Raw genomic sequence first — 20,127 nt, forward strand, 5'->3', positions numbered from 1 at the left:
CCAGGGTTCAACTGGATACAATAAAATTCAAAGCACAAAGGAACTAATGCCGTTGGCCTAAAGGAAACTACAGTTCTGCACACACTAACTGTAAAAAGAGGAACTGTCAGCACACCAAACTTCTCACACATTCACAAGATGTTCTCAGCAAGACCACAGAGAAACAGCTAAAATGTCACTTCTTAGCATTTGGTTCAATTTGCTCATTTTTATCAACTCCATGGTAGAGATCTACTAATGGAAAACATTTTTCCACAGAAATTTTTCCACAGAAAGTACCTTGTGTGTCGCTCTGCTCGTGTGACAGGATTTCACTCCGTTCTTCCAGGATTTGTACAAGTGCAGCCTGCAGTTTGTGGGGCAGGATCTCATCCTCATCTGATACCTACAGACAGAAACAGCCAAGGAAGGATTTTTGTGTTATTCCCATCAGCAGGAGAACCAGGGGGTAGATTAGAAATATTTCTATCATGCCTAAAGCAGTTAGAGAGGAGTTATTCTGTGATATATCTTAAGGGAGACAATATATTTATCTTGCAGCCACAGAAATGAAACACATTTGCTCAGCATGCCCCAAGTAGATTTTATTAGAATCACACACACAACTGGCCACCACACAGACTCAGGCTTAATTCACCAGTAAAACACACAAAACCAATAAAAGTCTGTTGAGAAAATATGACAGGTCTCAATAATATGGTTTAAAAAATCCCCCATTCCTTTAATACCTTTCTCCAGTTGCAGGCTGCAATGCAAAACAGAACAGTGAGGCAAGGAAAAGGAGAAGCAAATATCCTGAGCTAGTAATGAAATCCCCAGCATTTTTATAGCAACTTGTGTCAGGATGCAGAAGCACTTTTGGGGATGTTCAGCAGAGAAGCCCAAGTGAACTGTGATCATTTGTTCCCTAGACTGTCACTCCTGGGAAAAACAAGAACCCAAAGCAACAAACACCCCCCAGCTGGATGAGAGAGGAGGAAGTGCTGTACAGAACAGGGAGAGACAGACAAAAAGCAGCAGAGAATCTTAGGGATCCCCTTCCCCATAAGAAACCAAGTAGGAGTTTTTAAATTCAGCTCAGATAAGCAGCATCTTTGGCTTTGCAGAGCTCTCCACCTCATGCAACCACAACCTTGCAACCAGGATTTGTGAGCCTGTTCCCTTCTCTGTCAGTTCAAAAGGATTACAAGGTATTTCTTCAGCCACTGGAGTCTCCATATGAACACCAGCTTCTCCTGATTTCTTTTTATTATTCTTTTTCATCAGTGTCTTTTCCTGGCATAAACCCACAAGCTACACTCACCTCTTGCAAGAACTTGTCAGCACAAAGATCAACAATCAGAACCTGGGGAGACAGAAAACACACTGACTCATAACCAGGTATGTTGCTGTATGAAAAAAAAAAAACAGGTTTTAATTTGTTTTCTTAGATGCAGGATGTTTTATAATAGGACTGTCACACACAAAACACAAGTTTTGCATGGGTGCAGCCTCTGAGAACAGTGAATATTATTTATTTTTGACAATGCTGGAACATCCTGACATTTATCTGGCAAATTCACCAAGCGGCTCAGAGAACTTTGAGAGTTTATACTCAGACAGAATGCAGAGATTATTCCAGAGAGGTCAACCTCATCCCACTGGCACTGTCTGTGTCTCACATATCCTCACCTCCTCTATGGGCAGGTCCCAGAGCTGTGGCAGGGAGCAGGAGAGGATGCCAATGAGGAATGGGGTCGGAGAGCACACGATGTCGATCATGGAAGCTGGCAGGACAGGGATGTAGGTGTGCTGCCAGGTGAAGGGGTAAAGAGTTGCCACTGCAGCGTGCCCACATTTAGACAGAGTGCTGGAGAGGTGGGAGAAGCACAGGAAAGGTGGTCAGTGTCTCCTTCAGGGCAGGTGTCACTTGTGTACTGTCTGTGCATCAGCAGAGGCCCCATGCACTCAGTTAAGGGGAGCTAAAACCACCATCAAGCCAAGCTAAAGAGGAAACATCCCCTTATCTCCTCTTGTGTAAACAGCATAATCCAAATTCTAGGCATGCACATGCTGTGTGGGGAGTGCAGAAGGTTTTCAAATGGAACTTAACTGCAAAACTAGACAAGCTTGGACACGGGACAGGTCCAAACACAGAAGAAACAATAACATCCAGTGACAGCCTCCCTCAGCAAGAGCCACTCAGACTCATCTTTACCTTAAGTTGTCAGCCACAAAGATGACCCTCCTTTCCAGCAGGAGAGAGGCAAACACCCGGATGGTGTGGGACACACTCAGACACTGCAAGAGGCACTCAAAGTCCACGTGCTCCAGCCTGGAGTCCAAGGGGCGGCACAGCTCCATCACCTGGAGCACACAGACATGGGCAGAGCTGGGGAGCAGCCCAGAGCAGGGATCTCAGCCTGAGGCAGAGCTCAGCAGCTCCTCCTGAGGGGCAGCACCAGGGACAGGACCCAGGAAAGGGCTGGAGCTGTGCCAGGAGTTTAGGTTGGGAAAGGTTCTTCCTCCAGAGGGTGCTGGGCACTGCCCAGGCTCCCCAGGGAATGGGCACAGCCAGGAGAGTTTGGACACCACTCTCAGGAATGCACAGGGTGGGATTGTTGGGGTGCCAGGAGTTGGACTCAGTGATCCATGTGGGTCCCTTCCAGCTCAGGATATTCTCTGAATCCATGATTTTACAGAGAATCCCATGACCCAGACAGCTGGGGCTGCACAGAAGAGTGCTGCACAGAAGCTCTTCATTAAGAAGCAGGGAATCACTTCCATGGCAGATGATTCCACAGCAAACAAATCTCTGGGACAGCCTCCCTTCCAACTCCAGAATTTTTTCTTCACACCAGGGACAGGACCCAGGGAAGGGCTGGAGCTGTGCCAGGGGAGTTTAGGTTGGGTATCAGGGAAAGGTTCTTCCTCCAGAGGGTGCTGGGCACTGCCCAGGTTCTCCAGGGAATGGGCACAGCCCTGAGGCTGCCAGGACTGTTTGGACACCACTCTCAGGAATGCACAGGTTGGGATTTTGGGGTGCCAGGAGTTGGACTCAATGGGCAAGGGGCAGCACAGAAGAGTGCTGCACAGAAGAGTGCTGCACAGAAGCTCTTCATTAAGAAGCAGGGAATCACTTCCCATGGCAGATGATTCCACAGCAAACACATCTCTGGGACAGCCTCCCTTCCAACTCCAGGATGTTTTCTTCACACTAATGATTTCCAGGCACCACTGTGCAGTTTGCAAAGAGCCTCTGTGTCCCAGAGAGAGCAGGCAGCTCAGCCTGACCTGTGTTACCTCATCTCCTGCTCCTGGCAGGAAGCTCCTGACGGTGATGGTGCGACCTGGGGCGGGGAACGGCGCCTCCATCACGCTGCGCATGAAGGGGTGAACCAGGGCTGGGGACATCTCCCTCCTCTTCTCCACCTCATCCAGGATCTGCAGGGAAACACACAGAGCCTCCCTCGGGTCACTGCTGCTGCTTGGGGCATTCACGTTCTCTGGAAAAATCCCTTTGCCCGGGATTTTTCTCCTGGGAAGCAGAGAAGCCTCAGAGAAAAGGAAAACAATAATTATCTGATTTGCTTCTGCTGTGTTTTGCTCCTTTGGAATGTGTTTGGAGATTGTTTCATTGGTTTAATGTGAATTGTTTTGAATCTTTGGCCAATCAGGGCCAAGCTGTGTCAAGACTCTGGAAAGAGTCAGGAGTTTTCATTATTATTTTTTAGCCTTCTGTAAGTATCCTTTCTGTATTCTTTAGTATAGTTTAGTTTAGTATTCTTTAATATAATATAGTATCATAAAATAATAAATTAGCCTTCTGAGAACATGGAGTCAGAACCATCATTCCCCTCCCTGCCATGGGGATCCTTGCAAATCCAAAACCAACCTAAATTTCCCTTGGTCCAGCTTGAGGCTGTGTCCTCTGGTTCTGTCAGTGCTCCCCCTCCTCACATGGCCTGGACACAGAGCCAGGGGCAGCAGGGCCATTCCAGAACTTCATCACTCTTTCACTAAAAAACTTTTTTCTAATATCCAACCATTAGCATTCATATTCTCTGTAAAAATCCCTTTGCCCAGGATTTTTCTCCTGGGAAGCTGAGAAGCCTCAGAGAAAAGAAAACCAGTAATTATCTGATTTGCTTCTTCTCTGTTTTGCTCCTTTGGAATGTGTTTGGAGATTGTTTACCCACAGGTGATTGTGTCGTTGGTTTCATGTGAATTGTTTTGACTCTTTGGCCAATCAGGACAGAAAATCTCCAGAAAATTGGAAGATTTAGTTACTACAACAAAGTGGACCAGGATTACATGAGGTGCAGTGCAAAGGATCAAAACATGCCAAAACTAACCTCACAGATGTTTCAAAAGCAGGGGAAAAAATCAAGGAGGAAGACACAACTTTGAGGGGAAGATATGAGGGACATGGCATGGATACTTAAAAAAAACATCTTTGCCAAAGTGAAAGCTATAAAAAGGCATGGGATGCCACCAAGTGCAGGGACATGGACCAAAGCTTGCCCAATTGATCCCCACTGAAATCCAAGATTTTGTTTCCCTTCCCAAAAGGAAATAACATTTCCGAGCTCTGTCGAGACTCTGGAAAGAGTCAGGAGTTTTCATTCTTATCTTTTTAGCCTTCTGTAAGGATCCTTTCTGTATTCTTTAGTACAGTATAGTATTCTTTAATATAAAACAGTATTATAAAGTAATAAATGAGCCTTCTGAGAACATGGAGTCAGATTCACCATTCCTGCTTTCATCAGGGCATTCCCAGCAAATACAAGAGCTGCTGAGCAGAGGGGAGAATCCATCAGAGCATTCCCATGGAGAAGGCTCCAGCACAGACCCACTGCCCTCTCCCACCTCACTTGGGACCCCTGTGAAATTCATCTCAAATGTCTGAACAGTCAAACAGGAACAGCTTCCTGTGAGCACAACTCCCCAGTCTCCTGCTACTGGAAGGAAATGTCCTGTATGTAGTAATCAAATTGTCATTATTTTGAGGAGTTAGGAGGAGCAACACCCATCCTCCCCACTAAGAAACCTCCCTGAAACGCTGTTCTAGAAACTCTGTGCTCCAACAATCAGAACCATCTTTCATCAAAGCTTGCCCCTGTACTCTGCTGCAGTACCTGCCCTTTATCTGCAGCAGCTTTTCCCAGTCCTCACCTCCTTATCTCCCCTCCTCATGGTGCTACAGAAAACCAGGGGAGATCCAACACCATCCCAAACTGATTTTCCATTTCCAAGTCACAGGAGAAGAGGATGAAGGGGCACCCTCAGTAACACCAGGTATTAGAAGGCCCTTCCTGGCAGTAATTGCTGAAGGATTTGGCTGACAGAGCTCAGCACCAGGATTTTATTTCCCTGCTCAAAGCAAAGACAGAGAGGAAGCACCACTCTCTTGGGATGAGCTGCAATCACTAAGCCTGGCAGAAGCACCCAGTCACTCTGTGGAGCCTGCAGGCTGTCAGGGCTCAAGGAACAGGCTGTGCCAGCTCACCTTGGAGAAGAGGTTGAAGCAGCCCAGGCGGCTCACGATGCAGTACACCTCGGGCAGGCGCTTCCCTTTCCCTTCTGGCTGAAAGGCAACAGCAACAGCTCTGCTGAGAACAGGGGGGCAAGAACAACCCAGCACCCACACTGCAGCTGATCCGCAGAACTCCTTCTGCTGCAGCCCCCCTACACTTATGACTATGAAGATTCTCAAGGAACACCCAGTTCCAGGAGCTGGTTCATGCCCAGAGCCCATATTGCTATTTCTGGGCACCATCGTGATCCTTCCCTCTGCATCCCAAGGGCTGGCACCACCACAGCAGCACAGGATGGGCAACCCACGAGGGAAAGCAGCCCTGAGTCATGTCCTGACAGTGCTCCCTGCACCCCCAGCCTCCCAGAGATGCTCACCAGGAGCTTCCTGCAGTACCCGAACCAGCGGCTGCCGTCCTCCCCCGTCAGCACGAAGGAAAAGGTTTCACTGGGGAACAAGGCAGAGTCAGGGTTAAATTCACCACACAGCCCAGGGGACAGGTGACAAAGCACACAGACTCCTTCTGGTCATGCTGACAAGGGCCAAAGCATGATTACAAGGACTTTGGGATCTGTTCAGGGTAAAAACTTGCACTCCATGAGCTTTTCCATCTCTCCTCCTTCCCAGCTCCTCTCACTGAGCTTTTCCAGCTCCCCTCCATCCCTGCTCCTCTCACTGAGCTTTTCTATCTCTCCTCCATCCCAGCTGCTCTCACTGAGCTTTTCTATCTCTCCTCCATCCCTGCTCCTCTCACTGAGCTTTTCCAGCTCTCCTCCATCCCTGCTCCTCTCACTGAGCTTTTCCAGCTCTCCTCCTTCCCTGCTCCTCTCACTGAGCTTTTCCAGCTCTCCTCCATCCCTGCTCCTCTCACTGAGCTTTTCCAGCTCTCCTCCATCCCTGCTCCTCTCACTGAGCTTTTCCAGCTCTCCTCCATCCCAGCTGCTTCCCCACTCAGCCAAGGAGCAGCAGAAGCACTTCCAGCCCCAGCAGCTGGCCTTGGACAGATTTTTCCTCCTTACAGGAAAGGCAGCAGCAGCTCTCTAGCCCAGCTCCACACCTCATCCTCCCTCCTAGCACAGGGATTTCCTGGATCCTTTCCCCTTTTCCCCTGCTCTGGCTGCAAGCTCCTCTGGCACAGTCCAAAGCTTTCAGCATTGCCTGTCTCAGTCACAAGTATTCAAAACCAAATCTTTACCTTTTAAGGTCTGATGAAGGGAACCAGTCTTTGGGATCTGGAAAGCAGAATTTGGGAATGACCTTTAGCCTCTCTTCAGTATCCTTTGATGGTCTGAAGGGATGTTCAGGCTGGAGGGGTAACAGATGCATTTGAAGTCACTGAAGCTGGTGCACAGCTGCAGCATTTAAAATACAGAAAAGCATCTTCCTGACACTTCCAAAGGCTGATCCATCACACAGCTAATGCAGAGGTACAGGAGAATATGTTCTGACCATTAGCAGATTCCCAGTTCCCTCTTGTATTTCTCCAGCTGATTGGAGCTTTGTAAAATGGCCCAGCTTGGTAAGGACAGAGTGATGATCTACAAGCATGGCTAAGCTAACTGGAAAATGAATGTAGAAATGAGCCCCCCAATGATGGCTGGGTCAGCCTGCCTTGGTTCTACCCCTGGGAGATTTGAAAACACTATTAGGAACAGGAATGTGCTCAGCTTTTGATGTGCAGATTACTCATAACTGAAATGCAGAAAGTGTCCCTAAATCACCTGTTCCAGCCACATCACATGTGGGTTCAAATCAAATCCCTCAAGGACTCCAGGACACTTTCAATGATCAAAACTGCTCAGAAAGGGCAAAAAAGGGTGTTCAGATAAGAGGGTCCATAAGAAATGTAAGGAAATTTTACACATTTAAGTAGGAAATGCCCCTGGGAAGTGGAAAGTTTATTGCATGGAATTGATTTTAAGCACTCAGCACATCCAGGCTATTCCAGTGTCCCAAGTGTGACAGCACAAAGTGTTAGGAAAACAGAACAGCATTTTGACAGAGTAACAGTTGTACAAAAGCTTAGATGTCCTTGGGCACACAGCCCAAAGCAGAGGGTGACAGCAGATGACTTGGAAGCAAAGCTAATATTAGAAGGGAGACACCCAACCTGACCCACTGTCCCATCTAAGCCACTCACCAAAACACTTTCCCTTGAGCAGAAGATACATAAATCTGAGAAAATATTTTTGTGTGTGTCAGTGCCTTTATAAAAGCCAGTAGAGAGCAGGAGGGGAACCCTGCAGTGCCCTTCCCAAAGGCAATGGACAGACTGAGAAGCTGCACCAGGGAAAAGCCAAACCTGCTGCACTCCTTTCTTTCTCCCAACACCCCAAAGTTTGCACTTTTAGCAGGTATTATTTGGGTGTGCTCAGTTTTACCCACTAAATTAACACTGGGCACTCTTTCTGGCTGTAGTTCCTTATTCATCTTGTCAACCCAAGGCATTTACACACTTAAGACACTGGAGTTATTTGCACACAAATCCTTTAGGCAGCAGGAACTGGGACACTGTGGGACCTGCTGGGGTCCCACACAAGCTCCCTGAGTGGATGTGACATCTCCTCTGTGTGGATGACATGCAGATTCCTCAATCACCCCTGGCTTTCTGATGGCACAGCCAGAATTGCTGGCTCTGTTCTGTTTTCAGTGGAAAGCAGCAGGTATGAGCCCAGACACTGAATATTCATCTCAATCTGGTATCACACAAACACCAAGGCTCCATCTCAGCTTCCCAATTTAGTTCACTGAGCTATAATTCACTCACACACTGGTTTTGCCACCCATTTGGGCTGAACACTTATTTCAAAGGGCTTGGTTTAGCTTCAACTTCCACAGCTCTCCTGGTTTTGGGGGCTTCTACAAACAGCTTTGCCATTTTTTAATTATTCTTTTTCAAAACAGTACAAATAAGCATAAAAGCCCTGGGATTCCAGTTCCTGTGTGCCATCAGTGCCTCACTCCTTGTTTGTAAAGGACAGACTGCCAGGATGAGGACAGAGCTCTGCACTCCTTCCTCTCCTTCAGCTGGTATCAAATACCCCATGACTTCATCAAATTTGAATTAAGTAGGAAAAAAGCAGTTCAAAAAAGACAATAAACTCATTATCAAGACACATATCCAACAACCTCCTGACACCACACATCAGGTGTGTCACAGAGCAAGGTGCCTCACATCTCAAACCCAGATCCTGACCAGTGCAGCTCAGGAGGGGAAACAGAGCTGAGCAGTTTTCCTACACATCTCCTACCTTGCTGGGGAACTGCTGGATGATGTGTGGTGTGTAGGTGACCTCAGATGCTTTCTTGTGCAGGGACACCACCACGAAGAGCTCGAAGAGCCTCTGCTCCTGGAGCTCGATGAGATCCCTCTCCAAGGTCTGGTAGTGCGGGTTCCTCTTGGAGGGCGAGCGCCTCAGGCACCTGTGGCGACCTGGGGAGAGCAAAAAACCCCAAAGCAGCCTGAGCTGGCACTGCCACACACCCACAGGGCACAGGAGAGGACTCAGCAGTGCCATCAGAGTGGGGAAAGAGATGGGAGGATTTGCCCAACATCCAAATGCTCCCCGTGGGATATAAAACCTGTGTCAGCTCCTTGTGCACAGAGCTGATCTTCCCCCAGGCAGGAAGGAAATAACCTCAGATTCCACTGGAGGAGGTTTAGATTGGATATTAGGGACAATTTCTTCACTGGAATGATTGTTGTCATTGGAGCAAGCTGCCCAGGGCAGTGGTAGAGTCACCATCCCTGGAGGTGTTTAAAAAATGCCTGGATGTGGTGTCACAGACGTTTTCTGAAAAATCCTTTCCTTAAGATTTTTTCTCCTAAGAAGCTAAGAGACCTCAAAAGCAAAATGTAAACAATAATTATCTGCTGCTGTAAAATGCAACAAGTAAATCTGTGATTGTCTCATGCAGTTGTTTCTAACTAATGGCCAATCACAGCCCAGCTGGCTCAGACTCTGTCCGAGCCACAAACCTTTGTTATTCATTCTTTCTTTTTCTATTCTTAGCCAGCCTTCTGATGAAATCCTTTCTTCTATTCTTTTAGTATAGTTTTAATACAATATATATCATAAAATAATAAATCAAGCCTTCTGAAACATGGAGTCAGATCCTCATCTCTTCCCTCATCCTCAGACCCCTGTGAGCATGGTCACAATGTGGCATTTGAGGATGTGGTTTAGTGGTGAGCACGGTGCTGCTGCTGGGTTGATGACTGCACTTGATGACCTTAGAGGTCTTTCCCAACCTTAACACTTCCAGGATTCTGTGATTCAGACAGGAAGCATTGGCCTGCAAATCCAAAATCCTGCAAATTTGCAGCTCTGCACATTCCCCCTGACAGATACTGAAATTTCTCCTGCTGCCCTGATGTTCTTCCACATCTCAGAGTGGCACAACAGGGTTCCAGGGAGTGAAGGCCAGCTGCTCCATGCAGGTCAGGAGCTGCCAGGACTCAGGGAGCCACTCCAAACACCAGGGGCACTCAGGAGAGGCAGAGGCACCCCCAGGCTGGGCTGTCCTGACAGGCAGCACAGGCTCACAAGCACAGGCACAGCCCTCTGACGTCAGGAATTCCTGTGGCCCAGGCACTGTGACACATTCTAGACACTCTCAAACAACTCTTCCATCAGGCAGTGACTCAATCTTTCTGAAGAAATCTCACTATTTCTGCTGAGATTCTTCACTCTCCACTATTCTCCTTCACACACAAAAAAAAAAATGGAATTTCACTTTTCATTCTAAGTTAAAGCCTTTTGAATGTTTCCCTCCAAGTAAATGAAACACCTAAAATAAAATCATAGAATAGAATCACAGAATTCTTAGAATCTTTGAATGTTTTGGGTTGAAGGGACCTCAAAGCTCATCCAGGTCAACCCCCTGCCATGGCAGGGACACCTTCCACTATCCCAGGCTGGCCTTGGACATTCCAGGGATCCAGGGGCATCCACAGCTGTGCCAGATCCTTCTGTTTAATCTGTCTTCACATGGAAGCTAAAACCAAGTAGGTGTTTCAGGTGTGGAGTCTTTGATCCAGCTCAGAACACTGGAACCAGACAAATACCCAGGTGAATTCTCCCCAGAGGAAAGGACATTTCACAGCATTACAGAAAACAGAACCAAGGAATTAGGAGGGAGATAAATTCAAGCAGCAGCAGCAAAGGTGATCAGGAACAACCTCCTACCAGCCCAAAAATGACTCTGCTTCTGCTGACTGGCAGAGTAGTGGCATTAAACATCAAGGGCTCAGGGAAAGGGCAGAAACTGAGGTTGGTTTGTCACAGCAGCAGCTGCCAGACTTGGCCATGTGGCCTCTGAGAGGCTCCCTGGCCCTGTCTCAGCAGATTCCACACGTCAGCTCATCCCACCAGGGCCTCAGCCAAGGGTGCAGTGCTGTGGGACAGGACCAGCCCTGTGATTCACTCACTTTTGGGCTGATTTTCCGTATCGCTTTCGTTCCCGCTGGTTTCACCTGAAACACACACAGTTTTCACTTATTAACCATGCAGAAGGAAGATGGGCAACACCCAAAGTTGGGAAAGAGAGACAACCTGAGACTCATCACATCAACAGCCTTCAGGGCTGCCCACCAATCCTGCCCAAAGCACCAGCCAAGGACAGCTGGAAAATGTGTTACAACAGCAAACTGCAAAAAGCAGAGCTGATATCAAGGCAGTGGTGCCAGTGAGGGACCTGCAGGTCAGCTGAACATGGGCACAGAACACAAACCAGCTGGTTGGTTGAGCTGCTATAAAACTTAACAGAGCTGCTGAACAGAATAAGTATAAATAAAACCCCTCTAACCATAAATAAAGACCCTACTATAAATATAAATAAAGACCCTACACAGTCAGAACAAGGCACACAGATAATGAGTGCAGGAGTCACTGGTAGCTCTCATGATAGGTGGTTTTTTGAGGAATTTTTGCTTTAATCTGCTTTTTTGAAAAAGCACTTTTAACCCAGGCTCAGAATCCTCCCCTTGTGACAGTGTTAAACTTGGGTTAGGCAGGTGTCCCTTGAGCTGAAAGCTCAATTCCAGCCACAAGTGTGGGGTTTGCACTGCTGTGTCAGCATGAGGTGGTGGTGCCAGGCCAGGGGCAGGGGAATTGTGCCACTCAAGGTGTTCAGAGCACAGACAGTGGTGCTGGAGACCCCAATACCTTTCACTGGAGCTGTGTCTCTCCCAGCAGGACTGAGCAGCTTCACCTTCTTCTTTCCACGCTTGGAATCAAAGATCTCCTGTATTTTTAGCACCAGCTGAAAAGCAAAGCAGAAGGAGAGGTTAATGTGGGGGTCCAGAGAAGGCTCCAGGTGCCAACAGGAGGGCAGCCCAACAGCCACCACCCAGGACCTGGGGAAAGCTGCCCAAACCCTGCAGCAACCCTGGCTCAGAGGTTCCTTCTAGCCCAGCTCACTGCATAAAGAATGAGCACAGATTTCTGCTGCAAGAGAGAGATCCCTGTCAGCACAGCTCAAAGCTGACACCAGACTGTACAAGCACTCTGCAAACTGTCACACTTGCCTTCCCAAATAGAAGTGACAAACTGTCTGGCATCAGATCTCCATCTTCTATGCAAAGGCACCTGCAAGAACATCTCAAACCCTGCAGCACAGAGGACTCAGAACAGGCTCCCCAACTCCTTCCAAGCCCAGAAAGAGCAGAGCTCTCTCACTGTAGCTTGGGGGTTGGGTTTTGGGTTTGCTGCTGTGGTTGATGTCAGCTCAAGTCTCCTAAAGCACAAGGGAGGCTGCTCCAAGCACAAGCCCTGCTCCAGGTGTTTGCTGGAATGAGAGGATGATGGACTCAGAGTACCCTGCTCTACTGGAAGGTGTCCATGGCCATGGCAGGGGGTGGAATGAGGAGCAATTTAAGGGCCTTTCCACCCAAACCATTCTGTGATTTTGCACAAATGAAGACAGACAGTAGGACAGAAAAATGGGTCTGTGCTGCAGGACCACCCACTTGGTCCAGTGGAAGAAAACAGCTGGGTAAAAGCACAGCCCAGTGCAGACTAAGCACAGACATGAAAGAAGGGTCAGCACCTTAACACTCTGCAGTGGTGCTGGCAATCCTCCTTCCACTGGCCACAACAGCCTGAGAGCCAAAGTCCTGTCACTTTCTGTGTCCCTGTCACTGCCTGCTCTGTGCTTTCCCCTCACCTGCCACTGCCCCAGGGGCTCCTGACTCCCCACATCAAAGGCGGCTTCATGGCAAGAGGGATTTACCCTAAATGCAGGGAGCAGGTCAAGTTCATTCCTGCCTCAAGAATTCATTAAACTGAACACAGGAGGGTGGGGCCCAGCCATTTGTCATCACAAATACAGCATAAAAAGAAATATATTAAAGAGAACCTGTTTGTTCAGCTCAAGTGTTTAATCCCCAGCTCAGCAATCCAGGCTTAGGTTCTGCTTTTTCAATGGATTTCTCCCCATTTTCTGCCTCAGCACTGAGGGAACAAACAACCCCACTGCAGAAAGCAGTGCTCCTCCTGCCAAACCTGCCTTCTTTCCCTTTTTACCCAGCCTTACCTAGGAGATCTTCATTTCTGTCCTGATTTTTGTGCAGCTGAGTCACCACCCTGGGTGTGTTTAAGGCAGCCATGTGTTTCTTAGGCAAAAGGTTCTGTCTTTTTAGACCCCATTCCTTTTCTCAACCTTTCAAACAATCTTGGCTCAATTCCTCGTGAGCAAAGAGAGTAAAGTGCTCTTCCTGCATGTAAATTGTTACCAGATTTTTGGAATAGGTTTGCTTTAGGAGAACATTTTATTTTCCCCTCTCCAAATGAGAGATACTCTCCATCACAGCATTTTTATAATCTTGCCATCTCCTTCCTGATTTTCCAGACCTAGAATTTGTTTAAAAACACAGACAGAAGTTACTTGATACTCCAAAGCACTTTAAAGGTTTGAAAAGTCCTTTGCAGCTGTCCAACTCTACCTCACAGTCTTGTGCAATCTGAGCAAATACACATGATTTTCAGATGAAATAAAGATCTGCTGAAGTGAAATGGTTTTACCACAGCAAAAATAAGCCCTTCTCACTACCACAACTGGAATTTGAGTCCCATGCACCAAGTGCCACCACAGTGGCAGCTTCAGCTGCTCTTCTACAGCACATGGTGCCTCTTGTCACAGAGGGATGTGAGCTGGTGACCAACAGGAGGATCCAGAAACCTTCCCAAGGCACCAAACTGAACAGTTCTCTATGTGAAGGTGGATTAAAAGCCTTCATCACCCCTCTGGCCTCAGCAGCACAATTGTCTTTGCAGCCAGGCAGGAGGGAGAGGCCAGAAGGGACAGCTGGATGAGGGCTTTGTGAAATGCTCTTATCCCTGAGAGTTCCTCTGCACCCTTAAACTGTGAAACAGCTGTTCCTGGTGCCAGTCCAGAACTCCTGGCCAACATTCCAAGTAACCAAGGGCCCCACAGCTCTCCCACAGCTCAGGGGCTGCAGTGCAACACCAGGATCAGCCTGGGAAGGAAGGCACTGGGAGCAGGGACACGTGCACACAGCATTACAGAGCTGCCCCTGGAGCTCTCCAAGAGCACAAAGCCAGCACCAACGCTCCATGGAAACACTGGGAGCAAGGCTTAGGTGACAAAGCACGAGGAAGGGCTTGTGCTCACACACAGCCCTGACCTCCAGGCCAACACTGAGCACTTTGTCTGCCCACAAAAACACCACTGTGGTTCCTGACCAACAAAACCAGCACTGTCCCAGCTGCAACTGGCACTCAGACCCCCAAACACCAGCCCTGGCACTCAGAGAGGGAATGGCTGGAGCAGCAGTGCCAAGCAGCAATCACCTGCCTGGCCCACAGCTCTGTGGCCACTCACAAAGCACTTGGAAAGCAGCAAAAGCTTGAAATGCCAGGCAAGAAGTGAAGTTTTACATTTGAATCTCACCCAGGGCAGGTTCTTTCTCCTGCTGGCAGCCTCCACTGCTCGGAACAGCTTCCACTCAGACAGAGTGACAGGCAGGGAGGTCTCCCTGCCCACCTTCCCTTGGAAATTTGTCTGGGAGGGCTTCAGCTCCAGTGACTTACGGCTGAGGAAGGGAGGTTTTGGGGGAAGCTGGAAAACAGAACAGAAGAGATAGTGAAGCATGAGAGAGATAGTGAAGCATGAGATGCAGCTTTGGTCCAAGGTCACAGGCAGAGGAGTCACATTACAGCTGGTAAATCTGCTCTACCAAGCTCTCCATCCCACCTCCCCGCTCAAGCATCTCACCAAATCTTTCTTGTTCTTACTCTGTTGCTCCTTAGCAGCTCAATCAGCTGCCATGGCTGTTCATTATTTACATTATACATTATTTACATTCATAATAAGCTACAGAACAATAAGGCAAACCAATGACTTGCAGAGTGGAATGTGAGGCTGAGCACAAACGAGGGCTCTTGTGGGAATGGTTCTGAATAGTTCTGACCCTTTAATCCCCCACCCTACCTTGGGAGCCCCTCTGATGCTCTGGGGAGGGGGCAGCTTCCAGACAGATGGGACCTTCCACAGGGGCAAGGGCAGTGCTCTGATATCTTCATAAGGGTGTTCTTTTGTAGGACCTGGAAAATGCATTGGATGGGGGTTTATGAAAGGAGACAAAGCCCTGTAATTTCAGCCAGGGATATAAGAGGGGAGAGTGTGCCAATAACAGGGCCTGTGAGACCTGTTTGAAGTTGGATGAGGTTCCCACCACATCCTTCTAACCCACTGCCATCAGCTTGGCAAACTGCACAGGGACTCAGCAGAACAAAACACTTCTTCCCCTGCAGAGCAAGCAGCTCTATTGCAAAGCAGCTCATTTTGGCAGCGTTCACACGATCTCTGTGCAACACTCAAGCAAAGCATTCCAAGGGCTAATAAAGAAATCACTTTAGCACAGGCCAACTCCAGTGACCTCCAATGACATCTGAAATCAGGCTGTTCACGTGCAGATGTCACCAACACCAACAAAGAACCCCAGATGAGGAAGACCTTAAAAACCCCAGAGCCAGAAAGGGCCTCAACACATCCTCACCCTCACTCCTCTCTCCCCAGCACAACTTCCACCCTTACCCACGGTGAGGACACCCCAGAAGCCCAGGCACATACAGATAATGTCCTCGTAGATGTTGTCTTCAGACTGAGTGCAGAGCAGCCTGGATCCTGCAGTGCCATTGCTCTCCTCCCGGGGTCTGTGGGAGCCGCCGCCCACCAGCCGCTTGCGGAAGCCCTGGATGTCCTCAAACTCAAAAGATTTCCTAGAGGAAAACCAGGGTGATTTCTTCTAAAGGCACCTGCTGGAGCTGCTGTCTGCAGTCCAAACACAGTGTGGCCCTCCCTGGGACCATCCAGCATAGGATACTCCACTCTGGGCTCACATTTCCAAGGGTTGAGGTCTAAGCCCAGGCAGCAGCTCAGCCCCTCACTCCCAGCCCATGGGATGGGGGAGAGAATCAAAGGGTAAAGAGAGAAAATGGGTCAAGATGAAGACGGTTTGGAAGGTAAAGCAAAAGCTGCACAAGCAAGGAAAACAAAACAAGGGATTCATTCCCCATTTCCCTCGGTGCTGAGCCATGTCCAGGGGCTCCATCATGCATAACAGTGACTTGGGAACACAAACTCCAAATTTCCCCCCTTTCTGCTTCTTCCCCAGTTTTTACTGGTGAGCAGAACATCACAGGGTCTGGAACATCCTTGGGGTCAGCTGTCCCTGCTGTGTCCCCTCCCAGCTCTGCGTGAGCACAGCTCACACACTGCTGTGTTACCAACATTTTCATCACAACCCCCAAACACAGCAGCACACAAGATGCCAAGAAGAAAATTATCCCAGTCAAAGCCAGCACACCAAGTGAGTCCTGCTCACTTACTCTGGGAGAGTAATTAAGTAAGAAAGGGAGCTGGAGGCTCCATGGCCAAGCACACTCCAAGCAGGCATGGCCAGCCCCATCCTGTCAGAGGCAAGAACCCAAACCATGTTTTGCAGACTTGCAGCAGCTCAGAACCAGGGCACTGCTTCCTACTGGCCTCTCCTACTCGTGCTCAAGGTGCTCATGCATTTGTGGGTTGGCATTTCCATCCACTTGGCCACTATTTTGAAATCAGGGCACTGAGGTGACAGAAGAGCTGGCAGGGATTTAGCCCATCACAATCATAAAATCTGGGTTGTTGTTGCACACTTTGCCACAGTGGAAGGTTTCAGAACCTCAAGCCACATCTCTGCACACCAGCCTAGCACAGGCAGCTCACCTCTGAGCAGGATTTGCATCAAGCCACCTCAGAAGGGTATGGGAAAGAGGGAAAACCAGCCAAACCTACTGCAAGAGCAGTAGCCACAGCCTCCAGCCTAAAAACCAAACACTCAGCAGCCACAGTGCCCCAAGAGAAAGCTACTCTGCCATCCCCAAAGTGCAGCTGAGGACAAACAGCAGGCAGGGAGCAGGCAGGGAGCAGGCAGGGAGCAGGCAGGGAGCAGGCAGGGAGCAGGCAGGGAGCAGGCAGGGAGCAGGCAGGGAGCAGGCAGGGAGCAGGCAGGGAGCAGGCAGGGAGCAGGCAGATCTCTCCCTTGGGTCACTCCACTCTGCTCTAAGGTGTGGGCTTCTGTTTGGAACCTGGAGCCTTCTTTGCAAGACTGTCAGCAGCAAAAGCAGGATACTTTCACCCAGGAACATCCCTTCCCCATGAAAAGAGGCATCATCACTAGCAGCACTCCACAAGGACATCATGCCAAGCAAGCTGCTTAAACCCACCTAGAAAGTAATTTAAATAAATATTTCAGACATGAGAGATGAACTATGTACCTCTGGGCTCTCCCTCTGATCCTCCTGCTGGCTATTTTCTTCTCAGGGTTGTTGGAGGATGACACCAAGTCCTTTCCACACTGTTTTTGCAGGGGACCTTCCCTGGTGGCACTGGCAGCTCTACGACCCCCAGCACCCTTCTCTGCCAGGTAGCGGAAAGTCCTGCGGGGTTTGGGGGGTGGATCAGGAGCTGCCTCCTCCTCCTCTTGCCCCTCAACCTCAGAGTAAATGTTCCTCAAGCTCCTCTCTGCCCTGCAGAGAGCATCCACTCCTTTGATTTGAAGTTCTCTTTCCATGGAGCCAGAGCTGCCTCGCTTCCTCTGGAGGTCCAAGGCAACAGGAGAGGTTCTGCCAGGCAGGGGGGGATCTGCTCTCCTCCAAAGAGCTTGTGAGGTATAGAAGTTCCCTGGGGGCAGTGTCACCCCCGGGCTCAGGAAACCTGTTTGCCCCTCTCCTTTCTCCTTGGCTGGGGAAGCTGGGCCACCACAGCATCTCCGTGCATCTTCCCTGAAATCCAACCCCAGGCTCTTGGGATCTTTAGCCCCAGCCCTTCTGCCATTCTCTGTGCATTCTGCCTTCACTTTGGGTAGTGCATTGCAGCTGGGATCATACTTGACTCCAAAGTCCTTGAGCTGCTGCCTGTCCTTGCTGGGGCAGCCCCTTGTCCTGCCCTCCCACTGCGAGATCTTCTGCTTGATGTTGCGGCAGTGGCTGCGGGACAGGGTCTGGCTCTGCACGGCCCCACGGGTGAAGCTGCTGTCCCCAGCCCCCACGGGGTGCATGGCAGTGCCAGGGGGCTCACACACAGCCCATGCCCAGCCCTGGCCACGTCCTGCTGTGTCCTGCACACATCAAAGCTGGCACCACGCTCCCAAGTGGCCTGGCGGTGTCACAGAGTCCGGGCTGGCTGCTCTGACCTGTGGGTAAAACACAAGAGCCATCAGCTGCAGCTGCACCCTGTGGTAATCACAAAATTTGGGGGAAAATGGTGGAAATTTGGGAAAAAACGGTGGAAATTAGGGGAAAAACGGTGAAAATCAGTGAAGAAATGGTCTAAAAATGGAGAAAACGGGGTTAGAAATGGAGAAAATGGACCCCAAACCCAGCTCCTCCACCTTCACCGTGTAGATGGCACTTCCTGAGGAGAAAAATCATAAAAATGGGGAAAAATATGAAAATCAGGTTAAAAACGGTGGAAAAAATGAGGAAAATTGGATTGGAAATGACCCCAAATTGATCCCAAAACCAGCCTGAACCCAGCTCCTCCACCTACACTGTGTAGATATCACTTCCTGGGGAGAAAAATCACAAAAATGGGAAAAATGGTGAAAACATCCTCTGAGCAGAGAGAGACAGAGCTCTCCCAGGATTTTCCTGGGAAGATGTGAGAAAGCTCACAGAAAGAATTAAAACAATTCTTATCTCAATCTCTGCACCTGGCAGGCAATCTCTGTTTGTCAAAGAAGTTTACAAGAAGGAGTTTTCCCTTCTTGACCAATGGGTGAGAGAAGATTCCTAAAGGCCAATCAGGTCTTAGGTCCACCATTGTTTCTATAAGAACTGTGAATTTCTAATAATAAAATGCTTTTTCATGCTTTCTGATGATGGAGTCTCTGTATCACCTTTGTGTGTCCCTGATAGCCCTTCCAGCAGCTCCGTGCATCTTCCCTGAAATCGAGCCCCAGGCTCTTTGGGGTGACAGCACCCCAGCCATGCTCCCCACCCCAAAGTCCCAGCTGCTCCCTGGCAATTGCTGCAGAACATTCCTCCCCAAATCCCATCCAGCACGTGCTCAGGACAGGCTTCCAGAGCTCCCTCCCCACAGGGTCTGTTTGTGCACACATGGAAAGGGAGCTGAGGCTTCACCGGCTCCAAAAACAAACACAGCAGGCACAAAACACCCTGAGGGATCCCAGGCATGCAAACTGAAGGAAATTATTTAATGGCAGAGGAACACAGCAGTGTGGATCTCAGCCAGCCCTCCTGCAGGAGAGCAGCTCCTCCTGATGCTCAGGCAGTAGAGATAAATCCCTGTGGCACCTGAGCTCCCCACTCAGCAGAGACACAGCAGGACACGAGGCACCAGCAAAAAGGAACCACATCTGCCTCTCCAGAGAGGAGCTGCTGCTTCACACAGCATGAGAAGAGCTGTGCTGGCTGGGGAAGAGTGCATCCTCCTCCCAGAAGTGCTCTCTTGCTCCACAACACAAGTGAAAACCTGCCTGGTGCTCTGTTTGCCAACACCCGACCTAAATTTGCCATCCAAGAGACTGGAGGGCAGTGGTGCCCAGGCTGTGGAGTTTCAAAAGGCAGAAGAAACAAGGGAGTTTTCATCTTCAAGTGAAAAATCACCCCATGTTTAGTTCAGCAGAGAAGGAATGCTAAAGAAACACTCTGGCTTCTCCTTGCCAAGCAGAGCCTGCACAAACAGGAGCTGTGCTCTTTGAGACTTCCCACATGTGGGATCCAGGGGATACAGCACACATCCTCCAGATAATCCAGCAAGGAATGCAGGTGAAACCACCAGGGAGAACTGGGGTGGCTGTACAGAGCCAGCAGGTCCAGCATGGCCTCAGTACAGACATCTCATGTGTGGAATCCTCAGCTGTAGCTGGGATACTTTCTGAAAAATGCTTTCCTTAAGATTTCTTCTCCTGAGAAGCTGAGAGGCCTCAAGAACAAAATGTAAACAATGGTTATCTGCTGCTGTGGAATGCAATGGGTGGATCTTTGATTAGCCCATGGTGGTTGTTTCTAATTAATGGCCAATCACAGCCCAGCTGGCTCAGACTCTCTGTCCATGCCACAAGCCTTTGTTATCATTCTTTC

General features: G+C 49.2%; 1 protein-coding gene across 1 annotated transcript in view; it reads right to left on the bottom strand.

Moving 5' to 3' along the window:
* DENND2C (DENN domain containing 2C) overlaps window positions 1–20,127 on the bottom strand; it is a 30,298-nt gene that overhangs the window by 4,237 nt on the left and 5,934 nt on the right. Inside the window, 17 exon segments of the mRNA XM_054648825.2 lie at window positions 280–385; window positions 1,304–1,345; window positions 1,672–1,849; window positions 2,198–2,346; window positions 3,283–3,423; window positions 5,489–5,566; window positions 5,893–5,962; window positions 6,711–6,820; window positions 8,767–8,948; window positions 10,947–10,991; window positions 11,683–11,779; window positions 14,429–14,596; window positions 14,969–15,081; window positions 15,611–15,759; window positions 17,299–18,085; window positions 18,088–18,175; window positions 18,177–18,215. Coding sequence (XP_054504800.2) covers window positions 280–385; window positions 1,304–1,345; window positions 1,672–1,849; window positions 2,198–2,346; window positions 3,283–3,423; window positions 5,489–5,566; window positions 5,893–5,962; window positions 6,711–6,820; window positions 8,767–8,948; window positions 10,947–10,991; window positions 11,683–11,779; window positions 14,429–14,596; window positions 14,969–15,081; window positions 15,611–15,759; window positions 17,299–18,085; window positions 18,088–18,175; window positions 18,177–18,215 — 2,542 coding nt within the window.

Source organism: Agelaius phoeniceus, chromosome 25, assembly GCF_051311805.1.
Source record: "Agelaius phoeniceus isolate bAgePho1 chromosome 25, bAgePho1.hap1, whole genome shotgun sequence".
In the NCBI taxonomy this organism is placed as follows: domain Eukaryota; kingdom Metazoa; phylum Chordata; class Aves; order Passeriformes; family Icteridae; genus Agelaius; species Agelaius phoeniceus.